A 22371-nucleotide genomic window follows, 5' to 3' on the forward strand; every position below is an offset into this window, starting at 1 on the left:
GGGTGTGAGGAGGTCTGGGTGTAAGGAAGACTAATAATTGGGGTGTGAGGAAGACTTACTGCTGTGGGATGCAATGAAAATGGAGTGCAGGGAGGGATATTGGCTTTATGCAGGGCTGTTAACCTGGATCGATGGTGTTGCAGAAAGTTTCCCTGGGACGGTATACCCGGGGTGGTGGTGGGACGTGTAGCCTACGACAATTGGGTGGTGCTGCATGCCATTCAGAATAAACACGTGGTCGTCGACGTCACCAAAACTGCCCCTGCCGTTCATCAAACAACCAAGTACGTATTTTACCGCAGCAACACAGTTTTGAGCACCAAGTATGTTTACTGACTGACAGAATGACTCGGTTTTGACACAAAATATGATAATGAACATAACGACTCAGTTTTAACTCCAAGTATAATTATGAACAGAATGACTCAGTTTTAACACCAAGTGTGATTATGAACAGAATGACTCAGTTTTAACTCATCCCTATTCCTGCCAGAGAGCTGACCACTGCTGATCACCATTTTCCGTCTGAGCCTGTCTAGCAGGTGGGAGGAGAAACCTGTTGAACCAGTGTGTCAACGCTCATTATCATGCATTTAACTGCTAGGTAAGGGAAGTAACTCTAACTTAACTTCCTCATTGGCACGTGAAATTTCTCTCCAAAATCCGGTTTTCCACATGGATATGGTAAAGAATCAAAGGCTTACTGCACAGTAAGTACTCAGTGTAATTATGATGGACTATTGCAGCGAATTTGACCCAAATAATGACAAAAATTTGACTTATGTCATCCATTAATTCTTTGGAAAGTGAAGGAGATTAAACAAGCAACAGGTCTGGACATATTGGTGGACATTTGAATCAAGCCTGCAACCTTCAGCATCGACAGAAACTGACATTTTACTATTTCAGTTTTTTTTAGATTTATCGTCACAAGTAAACTATTGCATCCCTTGTCTTGAGACTTCAGCAACTTGTGTCAAAATTGTATTTCAGTCATTTTGAAGTTCGGTAGCTATTGATTGAGTGGTTGCTATAAATTTGTGCCTGAAGTGAAGCACCCCTTCCTTTTGATGCAGCCGGGCCAAAACATGCCAGGCTGGGAGGGCTGCACAGAAAGAAGACCTGAAAAGGCTGAAAGAGTAAAGCACAAAGTATTACTGTTAACAGAACAACTCAGCTTTAAGCACCCAATAAGTTTACGAACAGAATGACTCATTTTTAAGCACCAAGCATGTTTATGAACAGCACAACTCAGTTTTAAGTACCCAGTATGTTTCTCAACAGAATGACAGAAAGCACCCAGTATGTTTCTCAACAGAATGATGTAAAGCACGCAGTATGTTTCTCAACAGAATGATGTAAAGCACGCAGTATGTTTTTCAACAGAATGATGTAAAGCACCCAGTATGTTTCTCAACAGAATGATGTAAAGCACGCAGTATGTTTCTCAACAGAATGACAGAAAGCATGCAGTATGTTTCTCAACAGAATGATGTAAAGCACGCAGTATGTTTCAGAATGATGTAAAGCATGCAGTATGTTTCTCAATAGAATGACGTAAAGCATGCAGTATGTTTCTCAACAGAATGATGTAAAGCACCCATTATGTTTCTGAACAGAATGACAGAAAGCACCCAGTATGTTACTCAACAGAATGATGTAAAGCACCCAGTATGTTACTCAACAGAATGACAGAAAGCACGCAGTATGTTTCTCAACAGAATGATGTAAAGCACCCAGTATGTTTCTCAACAGAATGACAGAAAGCACCCAGTATGTTTCTCAACAGAATGACAGAAAGCACACAGTATGTTACTCAACAGAATGACAGAAAGCACCCAGTATGTTTCTCAACAGAATGACGTAAAGCACCCAGTATGTTTCTCAACAGAATGACAGAAAGCACGCAGTATGTTTCTCAACAGAATGACAGAAAGCACCCAGTATGTTTCTCAACAGAATGACAGAAAGCACCCAGTATGTTTCTCAACAGAATGATGTAAAGCACCCAGTATGTTTCTCAACAGAATGATGTAAAGCACCCAGTATGTTTCTCAACAGAATGACGTAAAGCACACAGTATGTTACTCAACAGAATGATGTAAAGCACCCAGTATGTTTCTCAACAGAATGATGTAAAGCACCCAGTATGTTACTCAACAGAATGACAGAAAGCATGCAGTATGTTTCTCAACAGAATGACGTAAAGCACACAGTATGTTTCTCAACAGAATGACAGAAAGCATGCAGTATGTTTCTCAACAGAATGACGTAAAGCACCCAGTATGTTTCTCAACAGAATGACGTAAAGCAGGCAGCATGTTTCTCAACAGAATGATGTCAAGCACCCATAATGTTACTCAACAGAATGACAGAAAGCACACAGTATGTTTCTCAACAGAATGACAGAAAGCACCCAGTATGTTTCTCAACAGAATGACAGAAAGCACGCAGTCTGTTTCTCAACAGAATGACATGGTAACACACCCAGTATGTTTATCAACACAGTGATACAGTAATGCACCAGATATGTACATCATTATAGGATAACATGATCAAGCAGCATGGTTAAGCAAAGGGTGTAATTTCCCACACTATACCATGACCCACTGGTGCAGTAAGCGACAGCTGTTCGTTATCTTGCCCATAGCCTGATACCTCTCTCCTGCAGGCATAGCCAAGAACACTGTATCGGAAGAAAGATTCCTTCCGAAAACCCATTTCCCTCATGCATGCTCAGTTTCCTTCATCAGATGATTGCGTGTGTGTGCATGTGTGTGTGTGTGTGTGTGTGTGTGTGTGTGTGTGTGTGTGCTTCCATTCTTCCATGTGTGTGTGTGTGTTTGTGCAGGAGAGGGAACCATGAAGGATTCACACACGCCAATTCCTCGTACAATGACCACATACTCAAACGACTGTACAAACGGATCCACTACATGGGGGGCTGTGTGGATTGTGCCCCCTGGCGGACCCTCTATACTTCGGAGGGCAAGGTGCGTGTGGAGAAGAAAGCCTCTCGACCCAAACACTGCTGATGTTCGTTTGCTGCTTCGTGTGCTTGTTCTGGTGTCTCAATACGTTGGGTGTTTTGGGGGGGTGTTTCCCCTACTCCCACCCACCCACCCCTCCCCTCCCACCCCCCACTCTGCCCCCAGCCCGCTCCCCAAATCGAAAACAGATGTGTTTTACATGACTCGCTGTTTGTTTTAAAGCTTGAGAGGAACCTTTCAATTGTGATAATATTTAAATGTTTGGATGAATGATTCTGTGTGTATGATATAATGTTTGATTGTTTTGTTTAGTTTTTTTGATTTGGTGTGTGTTTGCTGATGTATTTGATTGTATTAGTAGTCATAATGTTTTGAAAATTTCATGCATTTGTTTGTTGTTTGTTTTGTTGTTTTAAGATCTTTAGAAATTTGTGCTTTAAAAAAAAAAAAAAATTATACGGTTTTTGTTGTTGTTTGTTAATGCATTTAATTGTATCGTTGTTGTATTATTATTTTGGGGTTTTTTTTGTGTGTGTTTGTAATATCTGACCAGAATAATTCCAGGGAACAGGCTGAGTCAGACCAAAAAGCCTGTTATTGTATGTGGCAAAAAGAAAAAAAAAAAAAAAAAAAGAAAAAAAAAAAAAGAAAAGAAAGAAAAAAAAAGAAAAGAAAGAAAGAAAAAGAAAAAAAAAAAAGAAAAGAAAGAAAGAAAAAGCAAAAAAAAAAAAAAGCCCTTGACACCATTTAGCCCTGATCCGCAACATATGCATTCCCATGTCATTCAGCAGTCATCTCCCTCTGACACAGTTCTCCCCCCTGTCCAGGAACAGGGGTTGTTTCCCCTGGACCTTTCAGCCACGTCCTGCAGCGTCCTGGGTGCTGCCTCCAGTGGACGTGAGGATCTCACGTGTACATATCAGTCATCTCTGATTGACGTACACAAGTTTACTCCTGGCCCAGTAGGGAAGCAATGTTCCACTGCTTTCCTTTAAACATTTTGGGGTTTTCATGTTCCCCTGTCAATCAAGAGCAAGTTCTCCCACAAAGAAAAAAAAAAAGAAAAAAAGTTTGGGGCTTTCAGGTTTACCTACAAATCAGTGTGTGTGTGTGTGTGTGTGTGTGTGTGTGCACGTATGTTTGTGTGTGAGTTTATTCAATAACGGTGTTTGTGAGCATGTATATATGGCTGCCAGCATATGTTGCAACGTACAACGCAATGTGGGATCACACACATAGTGTCGTTTTTTAGATCTAGTTTTTCTTTGTGAAGATATTTCATGCTATACCGTTGAACATATAAATTTTCAGAATTTTTAGATGGACTTGGACAACAGTTTCTGTCTGTTTTATTTGATTCATCCAGTACAAATCAGTAGAATGCTGCCCAACAACAGAAGCAGCAGCAGCAGCAGCAACAACAACAGCAGCAACAAAAGCCACACACACACACACTCACACACACACACACACACACACACACACACACACACACACAGATATGTAATGATATGTATGTATTTATGTATGTATGTATGTATGTATTCTAGCTGCTGTGGTGAATTGATCTTGACTGATATGTGAAGGACAGAAGTTCAAACCCCATGTGTGAGATTAATCACTGTGGGACATTTGTCAGCCTTTGGCCAACGAATGGGAGAGAGTGAGCTGTATCGCAAAATGCATGGGAAGACTGGAGCCAAGAGTTTTCCATTGTGTGGCTGCCTCATTTGATTGTTGCTCAGATTTCCTGGACATCCCTGCATGTGTCTGTATCTCTCAGGTCCAGCAGTGTCGGGGAGCACAGCATACAGCCGTGTCATGTAGTCTTTTGGATGAGATGGTGAACCAAGGTCCTATGTCCAGCATGAAAAAGAACCCACAAAAAAAAGGGGGCCGTCTGTGGGAACAATCCTGCCAAAGTAAAGTGATGTGTTTGCAGACAGAAAAAAGTAGAAGAAAAGGAGGAGAAGAAGAAAAAACAACCCACACCTACCAGTGCCACAGATTTCTAGTGATGCATTCTCCACAGAAATCCACAGTATCACACAGAGAAATCTGTTATAACGAAAAGCAACACAGTAGAATACAATTCAATACAACACAACACAATGCAACACAATTCAACGCAGTGCATACAATAGAATGCAGTACAATACAATACAATACAGTACAGCACATAACAGTACAATGCAATACAGTACAGTACAGCACATAACAGTTCAATACAATACAGTACAGTACAGCACATAACAATGCAATGCAATACAATATGAGACAGTGCAATACGATACAACTTGGCATTGCACAGCACAATATAAATACAAGACAATATAGTACAGCACAGTAGAGTACAGTACAGAATACAGTCCAATACAATGCAGTTCAGTACAATGTTTGTAAGATAGCCATTCATGTTGGACTATGACCAGTACAATACAATACAATACAAATTACAATACAATACAGTACAATAGTCCTGAACCAAAATGGACCTCAAAAGCTGTGTTGTCCTCCTCCTGCTCCTGACTGTACATCATTATAAGAAATGCTGAACCGTTTGTCTCAGACTTGTTCTTGATGCCCTGTTCTCATTGTCGCTTCACAGTCCCCCCCATTCCTCATTCCAGTGGGCAGTTCCTTTCAACATCTTCTGCCTCCATCACTGTTTCAGTTTCAGTTTCAATTTTTCAAGGAGGCGATACTGTGTTCGGACAAATTTGTATATGCCTCACCACATCTGCTAGCCAGATGCCTGACCAGCAGCATAATCCAAATCATTTAGGTATGTCTTGAGTGCTTGCATATATGTATTTATTTACCTATCAGCGTGGATTTCTGCAGAAGAATGAGAATAAGAATAACTTTATTATCTCCAACTGGAGAAATTTGGTCAGGTGCATTATCACAACATAGACAAGTAAACAATATGGGGAACATAAATGTAAAAGTCAACAACAGCTTTTACGAATTTCACCAGAGGACAACACTCTCCGTTGCCATGGGTTCTTTTCCAGTACGCTAAGTATGTGCTGCACACAGGACCTTGGTTTGTTGTCCCATCCGAACGACTAGACGTTCAGTTTGATTTTCCAGTCAAACTTAGTTGAAAGGGGGAGAGCAGGATTCAAACCCAGACTCTCAGGGACTCTGCATCAGCAGATTCATGGAGACAGTCGTGGAAGATGTGTCTTCTCACATGGGGTGTGCTCACTCATTCTGGCTCTGTTGCAATTATTGTCACCATTATGATATGAGATGGGTTCTTATATTGTAGCTATCCTCATTCAGAGACCAAGCTCTAAGCACTTTACAAACACAGAGTCATTTGCACAACAGGCAGCCTTACTGGGTACAGCAGACTGACGGTTGCCATTGGGCGCTCATCATTCATTTCCTGTGTCATTCAATCAGGTTTTAGTCATGGACAACAAAACATGGACGCACCCATGCTGACATGTAACACTTTACCAGTATGACCATTTTTGTTTATTTACCCTGCCATGTAGGCAGCCATAATCCACTTTCACGGGTGTGCCTCAGTTTTAGTTTCAGGGAGTTGTCAGTGTACAGATTCGATCCATATACATGACACCACATCTAGTGTTAAAGAAAAAAGGTTGTTAGAAGTTGGTGTCCTGTTTATATTGAATTTAAACAGGCACTGCTGAACACCACCCAAATGATTTGGCAGCAGTGTAGCATATGATATGTACCAGCTTCATGACCACCTGGTATTGGTAGTTCTCTGTCTACAATGATAGTTCTGTGTGTGTATTTGCAAGAGATTGAGTTCCTCCTGTGGTTTGTTTTGGGGGATAATTTTGGGAAAAAAATCAGTTTGAGTTTTTGTTTTTGTTTTGTTTTTTTGAAATTGAGAAATTACTTGCTGCAGTTCTGAAAGTTCTGATGTTACTGATGAAGTAGGCGTTTCTGTTTTCAACAGGAGTGATTGCAGTACTGATGGCATGGCATGTTCAGTGTGGTAAATCTACCTCTTTGGATCGATCATTCACTTTATATAAGCATCACAAGACAAGCAGTGTTTGCTGGGTGCCATCACATTGTGCTTCATCCAGTTATGAATGAATGAGCTGAGTGACCACCAGAACTTGGATCTTGAACGGTTTTTATGGATGCCATTTATCATCAACAATGTTATGTTTTGTTTTTCAAATGGTTGGTTCAGTTTTGTTAATGTGTACACTGTTTCAATTAGGGGATTAAAAGTTTCACATTTAGACTTTTTGTTGTGTCAGATTCTCTGTTGACAGAGTGTTGCAAAGAAGTTGATGGTTTGCTTGTGTGGTTGGTATGTTGTTATGTTATGTTATGTTATATGGTATCATATCATATTATAACATATCATATTATATTATCTATTTATTTAATCATTTATTTATTTATTTATTTTATGCTCTAAATTAGAATACATCATGATATGATATACTGGTTACAGACAAAATCCTGAAAAACAACAATGGGGGGAGGGGAGGGGGGCGAGGGGGTATAATGAACAGTGACATGCAATTTCTGTAAAAATGAGAAAGATACAATTCAGCACTACTTATGGCACTGTATGTTTCATTGGCTGTATAGGAAGGACTTAGAAAATGTTTTGAAGGAAAAGTGTGAAACCTCCTCAAATGTAAAGCTGAATATGGAATTGGCATTATTTGCAAATGATGATATCACAAAACAGAAGAAATACTCAACTATACTATTTTATCAGCCATATTAATTGTGGAAATTAATAGCATGTAAAAATGTTGCGTGAAACATTATACTATGTCATAATAATGTCGCATGATCCAAGATTAGATTGCTTCAGGATAGTTTACATTTTGTTATGCATCACTTATTGATATTGTCAATACTGTAATATATGTAATTCCACCCATGAGATACACTGAGATACTGTATAAAATATCAACAACAAACTAGCCATATTGCAAGACACTGGTCCTGAAATTGCAGCTGTTTTTCTTGTTCACATATCATGGTGGATGTGTTTTCATATTTACCTAAGTGGTGAAAACATGTGCAGGAAAATATGAGAAAAACATGTGCAGGAAAGTATAGGAAAATCAATGTAATGGAAAATGCGAGGAACAAATATTAAGGCCCCCTCTTCCTCCCCACACCCCCCTTTAAAAAAAAAATCATTAATCTTTTAATGTATGTTTCTTTTTTCTTCATCGAAAAGAAAAGAAAAACAAATTAGTACACAATCACTTTAAATATTATTGTACGTCTGTTTGTAAACCATAAAATAATGTTAAAATCAAATAAAATAGTGGGGAAATAATTTTTTTTTTAATTTTCAATTCCCCCCTGCAACTTTAATTTCTGTTTTAATAGTGCACAGTTACAATCATTACATTTGTGTGCATGTGTTAAAAAAAAAAGAAAAAGGAAACACACACACACACACACACACACACACAAAGAAAAGAAAAAGAAAGAAAAACAAAGCCCAAATAAAACACCATTTTTATGTTCTGTCAGAAAAAAAAAGTGTGTTGCCAGTTCAAAATGTCCATTGCATAAAATTCTGCTTAACTGCATAAAGAAAGTTATACACATTTGTCCTTTTAGGTTCTGAGTTTTTAAACAATAGCTTCTTTTATGTCCTAAAGTTATTAAAGAAATGTATGTATTGCCAGTTCAAAATTGTTCCCATTTTTTTCTAATTAAAATTGTTTCACCACAGAAAATAATTAGACATTTTTATTTCATATTATTACATACACAGCCCAATATGCAATCGATGGTAGACCTTTCTCTCTGCCCCTCTCTAACCCTTTCTTTCTGTGCGTTTGAAATTGTGACCATTTTTCAATTAATGGGAGACAACCTGATAGTGGACAGCATGCAGTGCTACTACAATTGCTTCCCTTAATCCGTTGTTGGCCTTGAGAACTTAAATTTGGCAACGGCACTTTGGGTGCCTGTATTATTTAAACACACGCACACACATGCACACACGCACGCGCACACACACACACACGCACGCACACACACACACACACACACGCACGCACGCACACACACACACACACACACGCATGTGTGCGCGCATGCTCAATACTTTTCGACAATTTGATTTTCGTTCTTTACAGTCTTCGTCGTACTTGAGATACAGTATCAGGACAATATATGCACATGGTTGATGGATTAACGACGAAAAAAAAACATCAACAAAACAAACAAACAAACAAAAACCAAACAACCCCAAACCACCACAACAACAAAAATCAACAACCCCAAAACGAGGAGAGAAAACAACAACAACAACACACTCACACACACAGCAGGCAACACAGTAACAACAAGTGACATGATTCCTAAACAAATCCACTGAACTCAGTCTTTGATCTACATCGCCCACCCTCTTACGGTGACTGAACTCTGGAACTCCCTACAGGTTTCAGCATTCACAGTACCATCAGTCTTCGGAGAGACTGAACAACTCCGAACAGCACGACACTATTTCATGAGGAAAATCAACAACATATTGACTTAGTGATCCAGAAAATCTATAAATGCTGTGAGTCTATGTAATAACCCAGTGTGTGTGTGTGTGTGTGTGTGTGTGTGTGTGTGTGTGTGTGTGTGTGTGTGTGTGTTAGTGTCCATAGTAAACGTTAATATTGTCATTTTCTCTTGAAATAATTACAGTCAGTTAATACGACATTTGACACGAAACAGCAAAAGACCAGCTCTTTCCATGCATTCTCTCATGATGATATTGCATTTTGGGAAGGGCACAAAATGAATTTGAATATTTTCACCAAAAGATTACTGTCACATTCTTCTTCTTTTTATTTTTACAGAACACTAGCATTTTTATATGATACTGACACAATGAACAACTGATTAATATTTTTGTTGTTGAAAATGGAGCTTCTTTTGCTAAGTATGGAAGGTATACTTTAATACGTACATCTCTCAGTCGGTCAGTGTGCCCGTTAATGGGACCTTATACTTTCGGGCTGAAAACTATAATTATCAGTTAGGGAGATCATTTTCTTTTCACAGATTTCACTCATCTAAAGCATTGAATTATTATTACATTTTAAGACACGACTCCAGGCATAAAAAGGCTTTGTGGTTTTTTTTACTCAATGGGAAGGTCTTACACTACGTATGTTTGAAAATCATATGCTAACTACAACATCGACGTGTTTTCTGCATACGATTTATTTTATCTTATTTTATTTTCTAATTGGACACGCACAAACGAGAATGTGCATGCATATCAAATACTGTGATCGGAACACGATGAGCACACACTTCGAGATCAACTTCGACACGGGCATTCAATCAAGAATTCGCGATAACAATAATAATTGACGGGAGGCGAAAAAGGCAGCTAAACTTTATTGAGAAAGACAACTGCGCAAAGGCCCCAAATAAACTCACTGCATAAATGTCCCCAACAAGCATACAAAATAAACAAATTCGGTTATCATTGCACAAGAATTGTCGGTTACATCAAGTCCTATTGCGCATGGGCGAAAAAGTGACATATCTTCAATCTATCGACAGGTCGTGAGACTATATAGTGTCTCTTTTGAATTTGTGCATCTTTTAAACCTATAGTTTCCGTCATGTCGCTTTCGTGTTGTTTCCCGCCTTAATTTTACGTCATTATCAGTGGATCATGACGCGATCAAACTTTAAAAAAAAAAAAAAAAAAATTATGTGACGTTTTTTCAAATTTTGGTACAGTGTTGATTTTTCTCCCCTGTGGTACATTGAAATATGTTTTTCTGCCACATGATTCGACAGGCAAAAGTGGATTGATCCGGTTTGGCTACGTTGTGTTTTTAATAATTCTAACACGAACAGTAAGGAATTTTATTTTACTATTTTGTTTTGTTGTTGATAAATTTCTAAATTCTAATGATGTAATCTACGGTTGGTTGATTGAATACATATGGTCACGCAAGTTTAATAGAATGTGTTCAGTGGTAGGGAGCCTAGTCTTGAAACGTCGACCAGGTCCTAAGAATCTAGAAATTCGTGTGCAGAGTTTGGAAGGAACACAGATGTTCAGCTGACACTAGACCTTTCAAAATCACAGGTTTTGTCAACAGAAAGTAACATTGAGCAAAAAGCTTCCGTTGTTCAGTTTAACATCTCTGGAATTTTCTTCCATGCTCTTTCAGACACTTGACTCCACATCACTGTTTTCTTTCAAACAGCAACTGGAAACATTCCTTTAGGCCTACAATGATTTACTGACTGCTTTTAGGCAATTGCTAGCCACCATTTTGAAAGAGAAATTAGTGTGGGGTGGGGGTTGGGCTGGGGAGTGGGAGAGAATTCAGATCTAAAGAAAGACTCTCTGTGTGTGTGTGTGTGTGTGTGTGTGTGTGTGTTTCTAAACTGGACTGTGGCAGTGTGCATTATACTTATGAAATTTATTGTCCTATGTCGCATTGTAGATATACATGGATAACTATTTCATTTACATCTGTGTATTTTTGTTAAAGCCATTCATTCATTGTGATGGTCCTAGAGTGAAAGGCACGTGTTGTTAAAATGCCTTTTCTTCTTTTTATTATGATTCTCAGTCAAAGTAGACAGTTTTGTTCATCTCTCTCCTCGAATTTTTTTTCATTAACACAGTAACAGATATGCTTTTCTGGTCTTGAATTTTTATATGTATGTATTTCTATTGTCTAGGATTATGGGCCGTGGATTTGTTCATTGTCTAGGATTATGGGCCGTGGACTTGTTCATTGTCTATGGTTATGGGCCTTAGATTTGTTCACTGTCTGGGTTTATGGGCCTTGGATTTTGTAGAGTAATGGCTCTTAGTTTAAATGATCAAGCCTTGCTCTGGTTCCGATAACATCAGCTGATGAGAATTGAGGAAGACAGTTGTCTGCGACTCGACTTGATGTCTGCTTCAAGGCTGTCAACAAACTGTCTGCCCTACCAATCCATAAAAGACCACACACTTACAGGGCTGATTCTACAGATTTGTTCATTGTCTAGGGTTATAGGCCTCGGATTTGTTGTCTAGGGTTATGGGCCTTGGATTTGTTCACTGTCTAGGGTTATGGGCCTTGGATTTGTTCACTGTCTAGGATTTGTTGATTGTCTAGGGTTATGGGCCTTGGATTTGTTCACTGTCTAGGGTTATGGGCCTTGGATTTGTTCACTGTCTAGGGTTATGGGTCCTGGATTTGATATTGGTAAAAGGTTATGGGTTCACAAATATACCAGACTTGTCAGTGAAAGATGATGGCGCCTTGCTGTATTTATATGGGAAACATTTTGGTTGTCTGCAAACCTTAGTGTCTGTGTGTCTGTGTCCGTGTGTTTATGTTTAGACTGAGGATAAGTACAACAAATAACTTAATACTGGAATGTACCCACTCTCAGTCCCCACCAAACAAGACAAATTAGATTTTGTACTTCTTTTGTATCTGGTGATTCAGAAAAAAACAACAACAAAAAAACAACCACCAAAGTATCATACCATCTGATTTGAACATACAAAAAGGTTTACAGATCATAATGGATTTGCAATGTTCCCCACATTTTAGCTGAAGCCGGATATAATTTGTGTAGCACTTTAAAAGGAATCTAAGTGAGAAAACCTTATATTGGTCAACTGCCCAGTGCAAACATGATTTCATAAATCAAATTTAACAGTAATAGTCATTGTTTAGTAATTGAAATGGGATGAGTAAATTGTGTTCTAATAGAATACCATATTGGTTACTAACTAACTACCTAAGTAACAAACTAGCTAGCTAACTAGCTGACTGACTGACTGAATAGATAAACCAATAAGTAAATAAATGAATAGATAGATAAATAAATAGATAAATGAATGAATGAATGAATAAATAAGTAAATGCTTTTTTAACTGGCATGGATAGTAATAGTTGATGAAATTCAGTTTATCCATATGGAGTGTCCCAGTTTTGTTGAGAAATATTCCATGAATAACAATGCACCACGTTTCAGTGGCTTGAATGCTATTGGTGATGAATTTCACTTGATCATGGAGCGTCCATGTTTTCTTCATCAGTATTCCATGAGTAACAAAGCGTTTTCTGCATGAATACTATTGGTGATGGATTTCAATTTGTCTCGGAGTGTCCCCAGTGTTGTACAAATCTCAGCATTCCATGAAAACCAGAGCCCTGTCTGTATGTTTCAGTAAACAGCAGGCAGGTAAATGGCGCCAGGAAGGTAACGAAGGCCACCAGCACTGAGAAGAGAACAGGACCCAGGTGAACGAAAGGTGCTGAGGGCTGCAGTGTCACCATGACGACTGGGGGCAGGGGTGGGAGCGGGGTTTGGGGGACGTTCAGGAGACACTTCTGGGGGGTGCTGGTGGTGCTGGCGCTGTGCTGCTCGGCTCTCTACGTGCTGCTGTACTACCACATCTCCCTGTCTCCCTCCACCTCCTTCTTCTCCCGCTCCTTCCTCCGCCGTCAGGCTGTGCCCTCCATCCCACCCACCCTCAGCAGCAGCAGCAGCTCCAGAACCCAGCCTTCCAACTCCTCCTCCTCTTCCCTGCTGAACACTACCACCAGCCACTCACGGAACTTGCCAGAAGGCTCCACCGTCAAGGATGGTCCAGGCCCGCCCAACGCCAGTGCCGTGCCCCTGCTGACGTTGTTCTCGACCTGGGGAGGCCGGAAGGACCTCAACACTGTCAGGAGGATCACCTTGAGGAACTGGGCGCAGCTGAAGCCTCTGGTCACGCCCGTCCTCTTCTCCAACGAAACTGAGATGACCTCTCAGGCGCAAAAGTTTGGCTGGGAGACGTTACCGGTGTCCAGAACAGCCATTGGTGTGCCTGTCCTGAAAAACATGTACCTGGATGCCATGAGCAAGTGAGTTTCTGTACAGGGATCCTTCTGCTTGAGAAACAGCAGCAACAGCAACCGATATTTCATGTTTGAACAACTGTCGGGGGTCCTTCCTAAAAACAAAATGACGACTAAAACAAAACAAAAAGAATAGAAAGTGAAAAACAAAAAACCAGCAAAAAACACCAACAAAAAATACTAAAAACAGAGTCCATCTGGTAAAGATTTTACCCTGACGCCTTAAGTACGGCTGTCCATGAAAAGAAAAAAAAAAAAAGGAATTTGAGTGGTGATTGAAGTGTCTGCACTGTGGTGTTGTCTGTTTATGTGGATGCTCTCAGTAGGGTTCATTTTCTATCGGAACCACAGTCACAAATGCACATCCTTGAAAGTGTACAAAAATGGTTGGACTGTTACTATTACTATTAGTCTGATTATGCTCTCCGTCTCTGAATAAGCGGCATGAAGTTAACGTCATGTTGGGTGTGTACAGGTTTTACCCCACGTGATTGGTGTGTATAGATTTCATCCCATGTCATTGGTGTGTTCAGGTTTTGTCCCGTGCTTAATGTGTGCAGTTTCAACTCTACCCTGTACGCCTTTGCCAATGGGGACATCCTGTTCACGAAAGGACTGCTGGACAGTTTGCGTGCCATCCTTGACGATCCAGCCTTGCCTCTTGACAAGCATCCGCTACTTGTCATTGGCAGACGCACCAACGTTGCCATGGTTACAGAAGCGGAGTCTGCAACCTTTGACAACATCACTCGCATTGCAAAGGACAGGGGAAAACTTTTCATGGCCATGGCTGAGGACTTCTTTATCACCGACAGGTATTTACACCACTATGATGATCATTTCTTTATCATCATATCATATCATCATGGCCTGGCTTCGCTGACGAAGATCTAGGAAGGGCGTTGTCCACGTCTGATGCAGGCACGCTCATGGCTGACAAGCCCAATGCGGGAAAAGCAGAGTCGGCCGCAGCGGTTGCAAGGGAAAGTCTGGTCTGGGTTCGCGGCTGCAGCGTCGTGGTTCTTCCTCCTTCTGCGTTTGTCCTCAAGGCTGGCCCTGCGGTTGTTTTCGAAGGAGGAGACAGCTTGGTGGATGGTGCGTCGCCAGGTCTCTCGATCAGCGGCTACTGCGGACCACTGGCGATGGTCAATGTGACAGGCACCGAGAGCTTTCTTCAAGGAGTCTTTGTATCTCTTCTTGGGTGCTCCTCTGTCACGGTGGCCAGTGGACAGTTCGCCATACAGCGCGATCTTGGGCAGGCGGTGGTCCTCCATCCTGGACACGTGCCCTGCCCAACGTAGCTGGGTCTTTAGCACCACTGCCTCGATGCTGATAGTCTTTGCCTGCTCCAGGACCTCGACATTTGTGACATTTCTTTATCACCGACAGGTATTTACACCACTGTGATGATCATTTCTTTATCACCGACAGGTATTTACACCACTATGATGATCATTTCTTTATCACCGACAGGTATTTACACCACTATGATGATCATTTCTTTATCACCGACAGGTATTTACACCACTATGATGATCATTTCTTGATCACTGACAAGTATTTACACCACTGTGATGATCATTTCTTTATCACCGACAGGTATTTACACCACTCTGATGATCATTTGTTTATCACCGACAGGTATTTACACCACTCTGATGATCATTTCTTTATCACTGACAGGTATTTACACCACTATGATGATCATTTCTTTATCACTGACAGGTATTTACACCACTGTGATGATCATTTCTTCATCACCGACAGGTATTTACACCACTGTGATGATCATTTCGTCATCACCGACAGGTATTTACACCACTATGATGATCATTTCTTTATCACCGACAGGTATTTACACCACTCTGATGATCATTTCTTTATCACTGACAGGTATTTACACCACTATGATGATCATTTCTTTATCACTGACAGGTATTTACACCACTATGATGATCATTTCTTTATCACTGACAGGTATTTACACCACTATGATGATCATTTCTTTATCACCATGGCTGAGGACTTCTTTATCACTGACAGGTATTTACACCACTATGATGATCATTTCTTCATCACCGACAGGTATTTACACCACTATGATGATCATTTCTTCATCACTGACAGGTATTTACACCACTCTGATGATCATTTCTTTATCACTGACAGGTATTTACACCACTGTGATGATCATTTCTTTATTACCAACAGGTATTTACACCACTGTGATGATCATTTCTTTATCACTGACAGGTATTTACACCACTATGATGATCATTTCTTTATCACCGACAGGTATTTACACCACTATGATGATCATTTCTTTATCACTGACAGGTATTTACACCACTCTGATGACCATTTCTTTATCACTGACAAGTATTTACACCACTATGATGATCATTTCTTTATCACTGACAGGTATTTACATCATTATGATGATCATTTCTTTATCACCGACAGGTATTTACATCATTATGACTGATGACTGTTGACTGGGGTGTGAGCAAGACTGATGACTGGGGTGTAAGGAAGACTAATTACTGGGGTGTGAGGAAGACTAATTACTGGGGTGTGAGGAAGACTAATTACTGGGGTGTGAGGAAGACTGATTACTGGGGTGTGAGGAAGACTAATTACTGGAGTGTGAGGAAGACTAATTACTGGAGTGTGAGGAAGACTAATTACTGGGGTGCGAGGAAGTCTTATTACCGGGGTGTAAGGAAGACTAATTACTGAGGTGTGAGGAAGACTAATAACTGAGGTGTGATGAAGACTGATTATTGGAGTGCAAGGAAGTCTAAGTACTGGGGTGCGAGGAAGTCTAATTACTGGGGTGTGAGGAAGACTAATTACTGAGGTGTGAGGAAGACTAATTACTGAGGTGTGAGGAAGACTAATTACTGGGTGTGAGGAAGACTAATTACTGGGGTGTGAGGAAGACTAATTACTGGGTGTGAGGAAGACTAATTACTGAGGTGTGAGGAAGACTAATTACTGAGGTGTGAAGAAGACTAACTGCTGTGGTGTAAAGACTAATTACTGAGGTGTGAGGAAGACTAATTACTGGGGTGTGAGGAAGACTAATTACTGGGGTGCGAGGAAGTCTAATTACTGGGGTGTGAGGAAGACTAATTACTGAGGTGTGAGGAAGACTAATTACTGAGGTGTGAGGAAGACTAATTACTGGGGTGTGAGGAAGTCTGGGTATGAGGAAGACTAATTACTGGGGTGTGAGGAAGTCTGGGTATGAGGAAGACTAATTACTGGGGTGGGAGGAAGTCTGGGTATGAGGAAGACTAATTACTGGGGTGGGAGGAAGTCTGGGTATGAGGAAGACTAATTACTGGGGTGTGAGGAAGACTAACTGCTGTGGTGTAAGGAAGACTTAGGACTGGGATGCAATGAAAATGGAGTGCAGGGAGGGATATTGGCTTTATGCAGGGCTGTTAACCTGGATCGATGGTGTTGCAGAAAGTTTCCCTGGGACGGTATACCCGGGGTGGTGGTGGGACGTGTAGCCTACGACAATTGGGTGGTGCTGCATGCCATTCAGAAGAAACACGTGGTCGTCGACGTCACCAAAACTGCCCCTGCCGTTCATCAAACAACCAAGTACGTATTTTACCGCAGCAACACAGTTTCACGCTACACCACATCTGTTGAGCAGATGCCTGACCAGCAGCATAACCCAACGCGCTTAGTCAGGCCTTGAGTGCATGCTTACATATTTGTGTACCTATGAAAGTGGATTTCATTTTACGTAATTTCGCCAGAGGACAACACTCTCGTTGCCATGGGTTCTTTTTCAGTGCGCCAAGTGCGTGCTGCACACGGGACCTCGGTTTATCGTCTCATCCGAAAGACTAGACGCTCAGTTTGATTTTCCAGTCAAACTTAGGAGAAAGGGCGAGAGCGGGATTCGAACCCACACCCTCACGGACTCTCTGTATTGGCAGCTGAGCGTCTTAACCATTCTGCCACCTTCCTCCTGAAAAAGGTTGCCAACAGCACCCGGTGTTCCCAGGCGGTCACCCATCCAAGTACTAACCGGGCCCGACGTTGCTTAACTTCGGGGATCGGACGAGAACCGGTGTTTTCAACGTGGTATGGCCGTTGAGCACCAAGTATGTGTATTGATAGACAGAATGACTCGGTTTTGACACAAAGTATGATAATGAACATAACGACTCAGTTTTAAGCACCAAGTATCACTATGAACAGAACTCGGTTTTGACAGCAAGTATGATAATGAACAGATTGTTTCCTTTCTAAGCACTAAGTATGATTATGTCAAGCAGCATGGTTAAGCATAAGGTGTAATTTCCCACACAATACCATGACCCACTAGCGCAGTGAGTGACAGCTGTTCGTTATCTTGCCCATAGCCTGATGCCTCTCTCCTGCAGGCATAGCCAAGAACACTGCATCGGAAGAAAGATCCTTCCGAAAACCCATTTCCCTCATGCATGCTCAGTTTCCTTCATCAGATGATTGCGTGTGTGGTGTGTGTGTGTGTGTGTGTGTGCTTGCGGTCTTCCATGTGTGTGTGTGTTTGTGCAGGAGAGGGAACCATGAAGGATTCACACACGCCAATTCCTCGTACAATGACCACATACTCAAACGACTGTACAAACGGATCCGCTACATGGGGGGCTGTGTGGATTGTGCCCCCTGGCGGACCCTCTTTACTTCGGAAGGCAAGGTGCGTGTGGAGAAGAAAGCCTCTCGACCCAAATACTGCTGATGTTCGTTTGCTGCTTCGTGTGCTTGTTCTGGTGTCTCAACATGCTAGGTTTTTTGTGTGTGTGTTTGTTCTGGTGTCTCAACATGCTGGGTTTTTTTGTGTGTGTTTGTTCTGGTGTCTCAACATGCTAGGTTTTTTTGTGTGCTTGTTATGGTGTCTCAACATGCTAGGTTTTTTTGTGTGTGCTTGTTCTGGTGTCTCAACATGCTAGGGTTTTTTTGTGTGTTCGTTCTGGTGTCTCAACACGCTGGGTTTTTTGTGTGCTTGTTCTGGTGTCTCAACACGCTGGTTTTTTGGTTTGTTTGTTCTGGTGTCTCAACACGCTGGGGTTTTTGTGTGCTTGTTCTGGTGTCTCATGCTGGTTTTTTGTTTGTTTTTTTTTTCCCTTAGAAAAAAAAAAATTGAAAACAGACGGTTTTACATGAGTCTGTTTGTTTTAAAGATTGAGAGGAACCATTCATTTGTGATAATGTTTAACTGTTTGGGAAAACGATTCTATTTGTATTATAATTGTTGTTGTTTTTTGTTTGTTTGTTTGGTGATGTACTTGATTGTATTAGTTGTGATATGATGTTGAAATTTCATGCATTTGTTTGTCGTTTGTTTTGTTGTTTTATTATCATTGTCGCCATTATATGAGATGGATTCGTATATAGTGCCTGTCCTCAATCAGAAATCAAGCTCTAAGCACTTTACAAACACGGAGTCATTTGCACAACAGGCTGCCTACCTGGGTAGAGCCGACTGACGGCTGCCATTGGGCGCTCATCATTCATTTCTTGTTTCATTCAATCAGGTTTTAGTCATGCACACACATACACACTCATGCCGACATATAACAGTTTACCTGTGTGACCGTTTTTGTTTATTTACCCTGCCATGTAGGCAGCCATACTCCATTTTCACGGGTGTGCATCAGTTTTAGTTTCAGGGAGTTTTTCAGAGTGTACAGATTCAATCCATATACACGACACCACATCTGGTGTAGAAAAAAAAGAAGAAAAAAAAGTGTTGTTAGAAGTTGGTGTCCTGTTTATATTGAATTTGAACAGGCACTGCTGAACACCACCCAAATGATTTGGCAGCAGTGTAGCATCTGATTTGTAGCAGCTTCATGACCACCTGGTATTGGTAGTTCTCTGTCTACAATGATAGTTCTGTGTGTGTATTTGCAAGAGATTGAGTTCCTCCTGTGGTTCATTTGGGGGGATTTTTATTTTATTTTATTTATTTTATTTTGTATAAATAAGAAATTGGTATGAGTTTTCGTTGTTGTTTTTTAATTGAGAAATTACTTGCTGCATTTCTGAAAGTTCTGATGTTACTGATGAAGTAGGCGTTTCTGTTTTCAACAGGAGTGATTGCAGTACTGATGGCATGGTATGTTCAGTTTGGTAAATCTACCTCTGGGTCGATCATTCACTTTATATAAACATCACAAGAAGTGTTTGCTGGGTGCCATCACATTGTGGTTCATCTTGTTATGAATGAATGAGCTGAGGGACCACCAGAATTTTGATCATGAACGGTTTTCAAGGATGCCATTTATCATCAACAATGTTTTGTTGTTGTTGTTTTTTCAAACTGTGGGTTCAATTATGCTGAATGTGTACACTGTTTGAATTAGACAATTAAAAGTTTCACATTTAGATTTTTTGTTGCCAGACTCTCTGTTGACAGAGTGTTGCAAAGAAGTTGTTTGCTTGTGTGATTTGTATGTTATTTCATATCATGTTATATCATATTATATTATGTCATATCATATCATCATATTTTGATATATCATACATTATATACAATATGTCATGGTAAACTGGTTACAAACAAAATCCTCACCAAAAAACAGGGAAACGAAGAAAAAGGGTATAATGAACGGCGAAGTACAATTTCTGCAAAAAAAGACACCATTCCACACCATGTATGGCCCTGTATGTTTCCTCAGCTGTTTAGGAAGGACTTAGAAAATGTCCTGAAGGAAAAGTTAGAAACCTGCTGAAATGTAAAGCTGAATATAGAATTGGTATTATTTGTAAAATGATTATATCACGAAAACAGAAGAAACATTAAACTATACTATTATATTATTTTATTAGCAAAACATTTTATCCGTAAATGCAAAATAAACAGAATCATACACTTCCTAATAAACTTAAGAAATGGCTATATAGTTGAAAAAAATATATGCATTCAGTGGAATTGATGTCTGTAGTATTTTCTAGAAAATGGTACCCATACATAAAAATGGTGGAAAATAATAGTGATTAAAAATGTTACATGAAACATCATACTTCTTCACAACAATGTCACAAGATCCAAGATTATACTGCTGAGTATAAATCAGGATAGTTTTCATTTTGTTATGCATTACATGATATTGTCAACACTATGTGTAATTCCACTCATGATTTACATTGAGATGCTATATAAAATATCAGCTACAAATTAGCTAATGACTATATTTCAAGACACTGGTCCTGAAATTGCGGCTGCTTTTCTTGTTCATATGTCATGGTGGATGTGTTTTCATACGTACCTAAGAAAAGTGGTAAAAACATGTGTCATGGTGGATGTGTTTTCATACGTACCTAAGAAAAGTGGTAGAAATATGTGTCATGGTGGATGTGTTTTCATACGTACCTAAGAAAAGTGGCGAAAACTCGTGCAGGAAAGTATGAGAAAATGTAATGGAAAATATGAGGAAAAAATATTAAGCTCCCCACCTTTTTTTCTAGTTTTATTTCTCAGTGTGTATGTTTCTTTTTTCATTAGTAAAAAAAAAAGTTTAAATAGTACGCAATTACTTTGATACCATTGTATGTCTGTATGTCAACTAAAAAATAATGTTGATTTTGCATTAAAATGTTGGGATGGGGGGGGGGGGGGGGGGGGGGAATTCATTTTCTCCCTGCAACTAAAATTTCTACTTAGATAGTAGACAATTACTATTACTATAACGTCTGTTTGTCTAACATAACGTTAATCTAAAAAAAAAAATGGTAAGGAAAATATGTTTTCAATTTTTGTTCCCCCATGCAACTTTAGTTTCTATGTGAATTAAAAATATTGTTTCATGTCTCCCCCTGGAACTTTTCTCAAGGCCTGATCAACACGTTGGGTCTCCATGTAGGTCACATAACTTATTATAACAAGAGAGGCAAGGCCTTCAAGACTCACTTGTGGTGCACATTAAAATTAAAAGAAAAAAAATAATTGTTGAAGTGTGTTCTGTATTTGTCATTACAAGGGTTCGGGTATTAAGAAAAAAACAAAAACAACAACAACAACAAAAAACAAACAACAACAACAAATAAACAAAACAACCAAACCTAAACCCAAACAACAACACAAAAGCAGATTCGAACCGAGCACGTTCGGGTGGAAGTAAGCAGTTCTTGTCACAGTGCTAATGCAAATCTGCCACTGACGTTAAAAACTGACGTTAATTTTTAAATTAAAAAAAAAAAATTTAGGGTGATAAATCGATTGCGGTATTCGAAGTGATAACGCTGCTTAAAATATGTAATTTTGGTATATCTTGGGCATTTAAGATATTCTTTAAAGTTCGCTTTAAAGAAGACGTTGCTATCGCCTCAAGCACCTGTAGCCCTTTTTCCTGATCTGTCAACGTCCGTGTTCGACAAGGTTTTTTTTTTTTTTTTTTTTTTTTTTTTTTCAACCACACGGTCCATTCAGTTTCTCTTTTATGTTCATTCTAATTAATTCAGTATCCACTTTAAAATATTCATATGCAGTAAACACGTCGATGGTGTAG

General features: G+C 39.9%; 2 protein-coding genes and 1 non-coding gene across 9 annotated transcripts in view; 2 read left to right on the forward strand and 1 right to left on the reverse strand.

The window, feature by feature from the left end:
- LOC143285990 (uncharacterized) overlaps positions 1-7233 on the forward strand; it is a 37945-nt gene extending 30712 nt beyond the window's left edge. For all 7 annotated transcript variants that reach the window (XM_076593465.1, XM_076593464.1, XM_076593466.1 and 4 more), the window contains 2 exons: positions 144-284; positions 2852-7233. In XM_076593465.1, coding sequence (XP_076449580.1) covers positions 144-284; positions 2852-3035 — 325 coding nt within the window. In that variant the 3' untranslated portion in view covers positions 3036-7233. The remainder of the gene's footprint in view (positions 1-143; positions 285-2851) is intronic.
- Positions 7234-13246: 6013 nt separating this feature from the next.
- LOC143285679 (uncharacterized) lies at positions 13247-18943 on the forward strand. The gene is made up of 4 exons (XM_076593077.1): positions 13247-13858; positions 14413-14667; positions 17327-17467; positions 18416-18943. The coding sequence occupies exons 1-4, from the start codon at positions 13284-13286 to the stop codon at positions 18597-18599; spliced, it is 1155 nt and encodes a 384-aa protein (XP_076449192.1). The 5' UTR covers positions 13247-13283; the 3' UTR covers positions 18600-18943.
- On the reverse strand, positions 17855-17973 carry LOC143286247 (5S ribosomal RNA). Its single transcript, XR_013055809.1, has one exon. It is a non-coding gene; the product is annotated as a 5S ribosomal RNA (ribosomal RNA).
- Positions 18944-22371: the final 3428 nt, after the last annotated feature.

This window comes from Babylonia areolata, chromosome 9, assembly GCF_041734735.1.
Source record: "Babylonia areolata isolate BAREFJ2019XMU chromosome 9, ASM4173473v1, whole genome shotgun sequence".
In the NCBI taxonomy this organism is placed as follows: Eukaryota; Metazoa; Mollusca; class Gastropoda; order Neogastropoda; family Buccinidae; genus Babylonia; species Babylonia areolata.

Bases quoted from the DNA above. Each gene is read 5' to 3' on its own strand.
- LOC143285679 (XM_076593077.1), top strand. From the start codon at position 13,284: ATGACGACTGGGGGCAGGGGTGGGAGCGGGGTTTGGGGGACGTTCAGG. The intron at 13,859-14,412 runs GTGAGTTTCTGT...TAATGTGTGCAG, and splicing joins TACCTGGATGCCATGAGCAA to TTTCAACTCTACCCTGTACG. The intron at 14,668-17,326 runs GTATTTACACCA...ATGGTGTTGCAG, and splicing joins GACTTCTTTATCACCGACAG to AAAGTTTCCCTGGGACGGTA.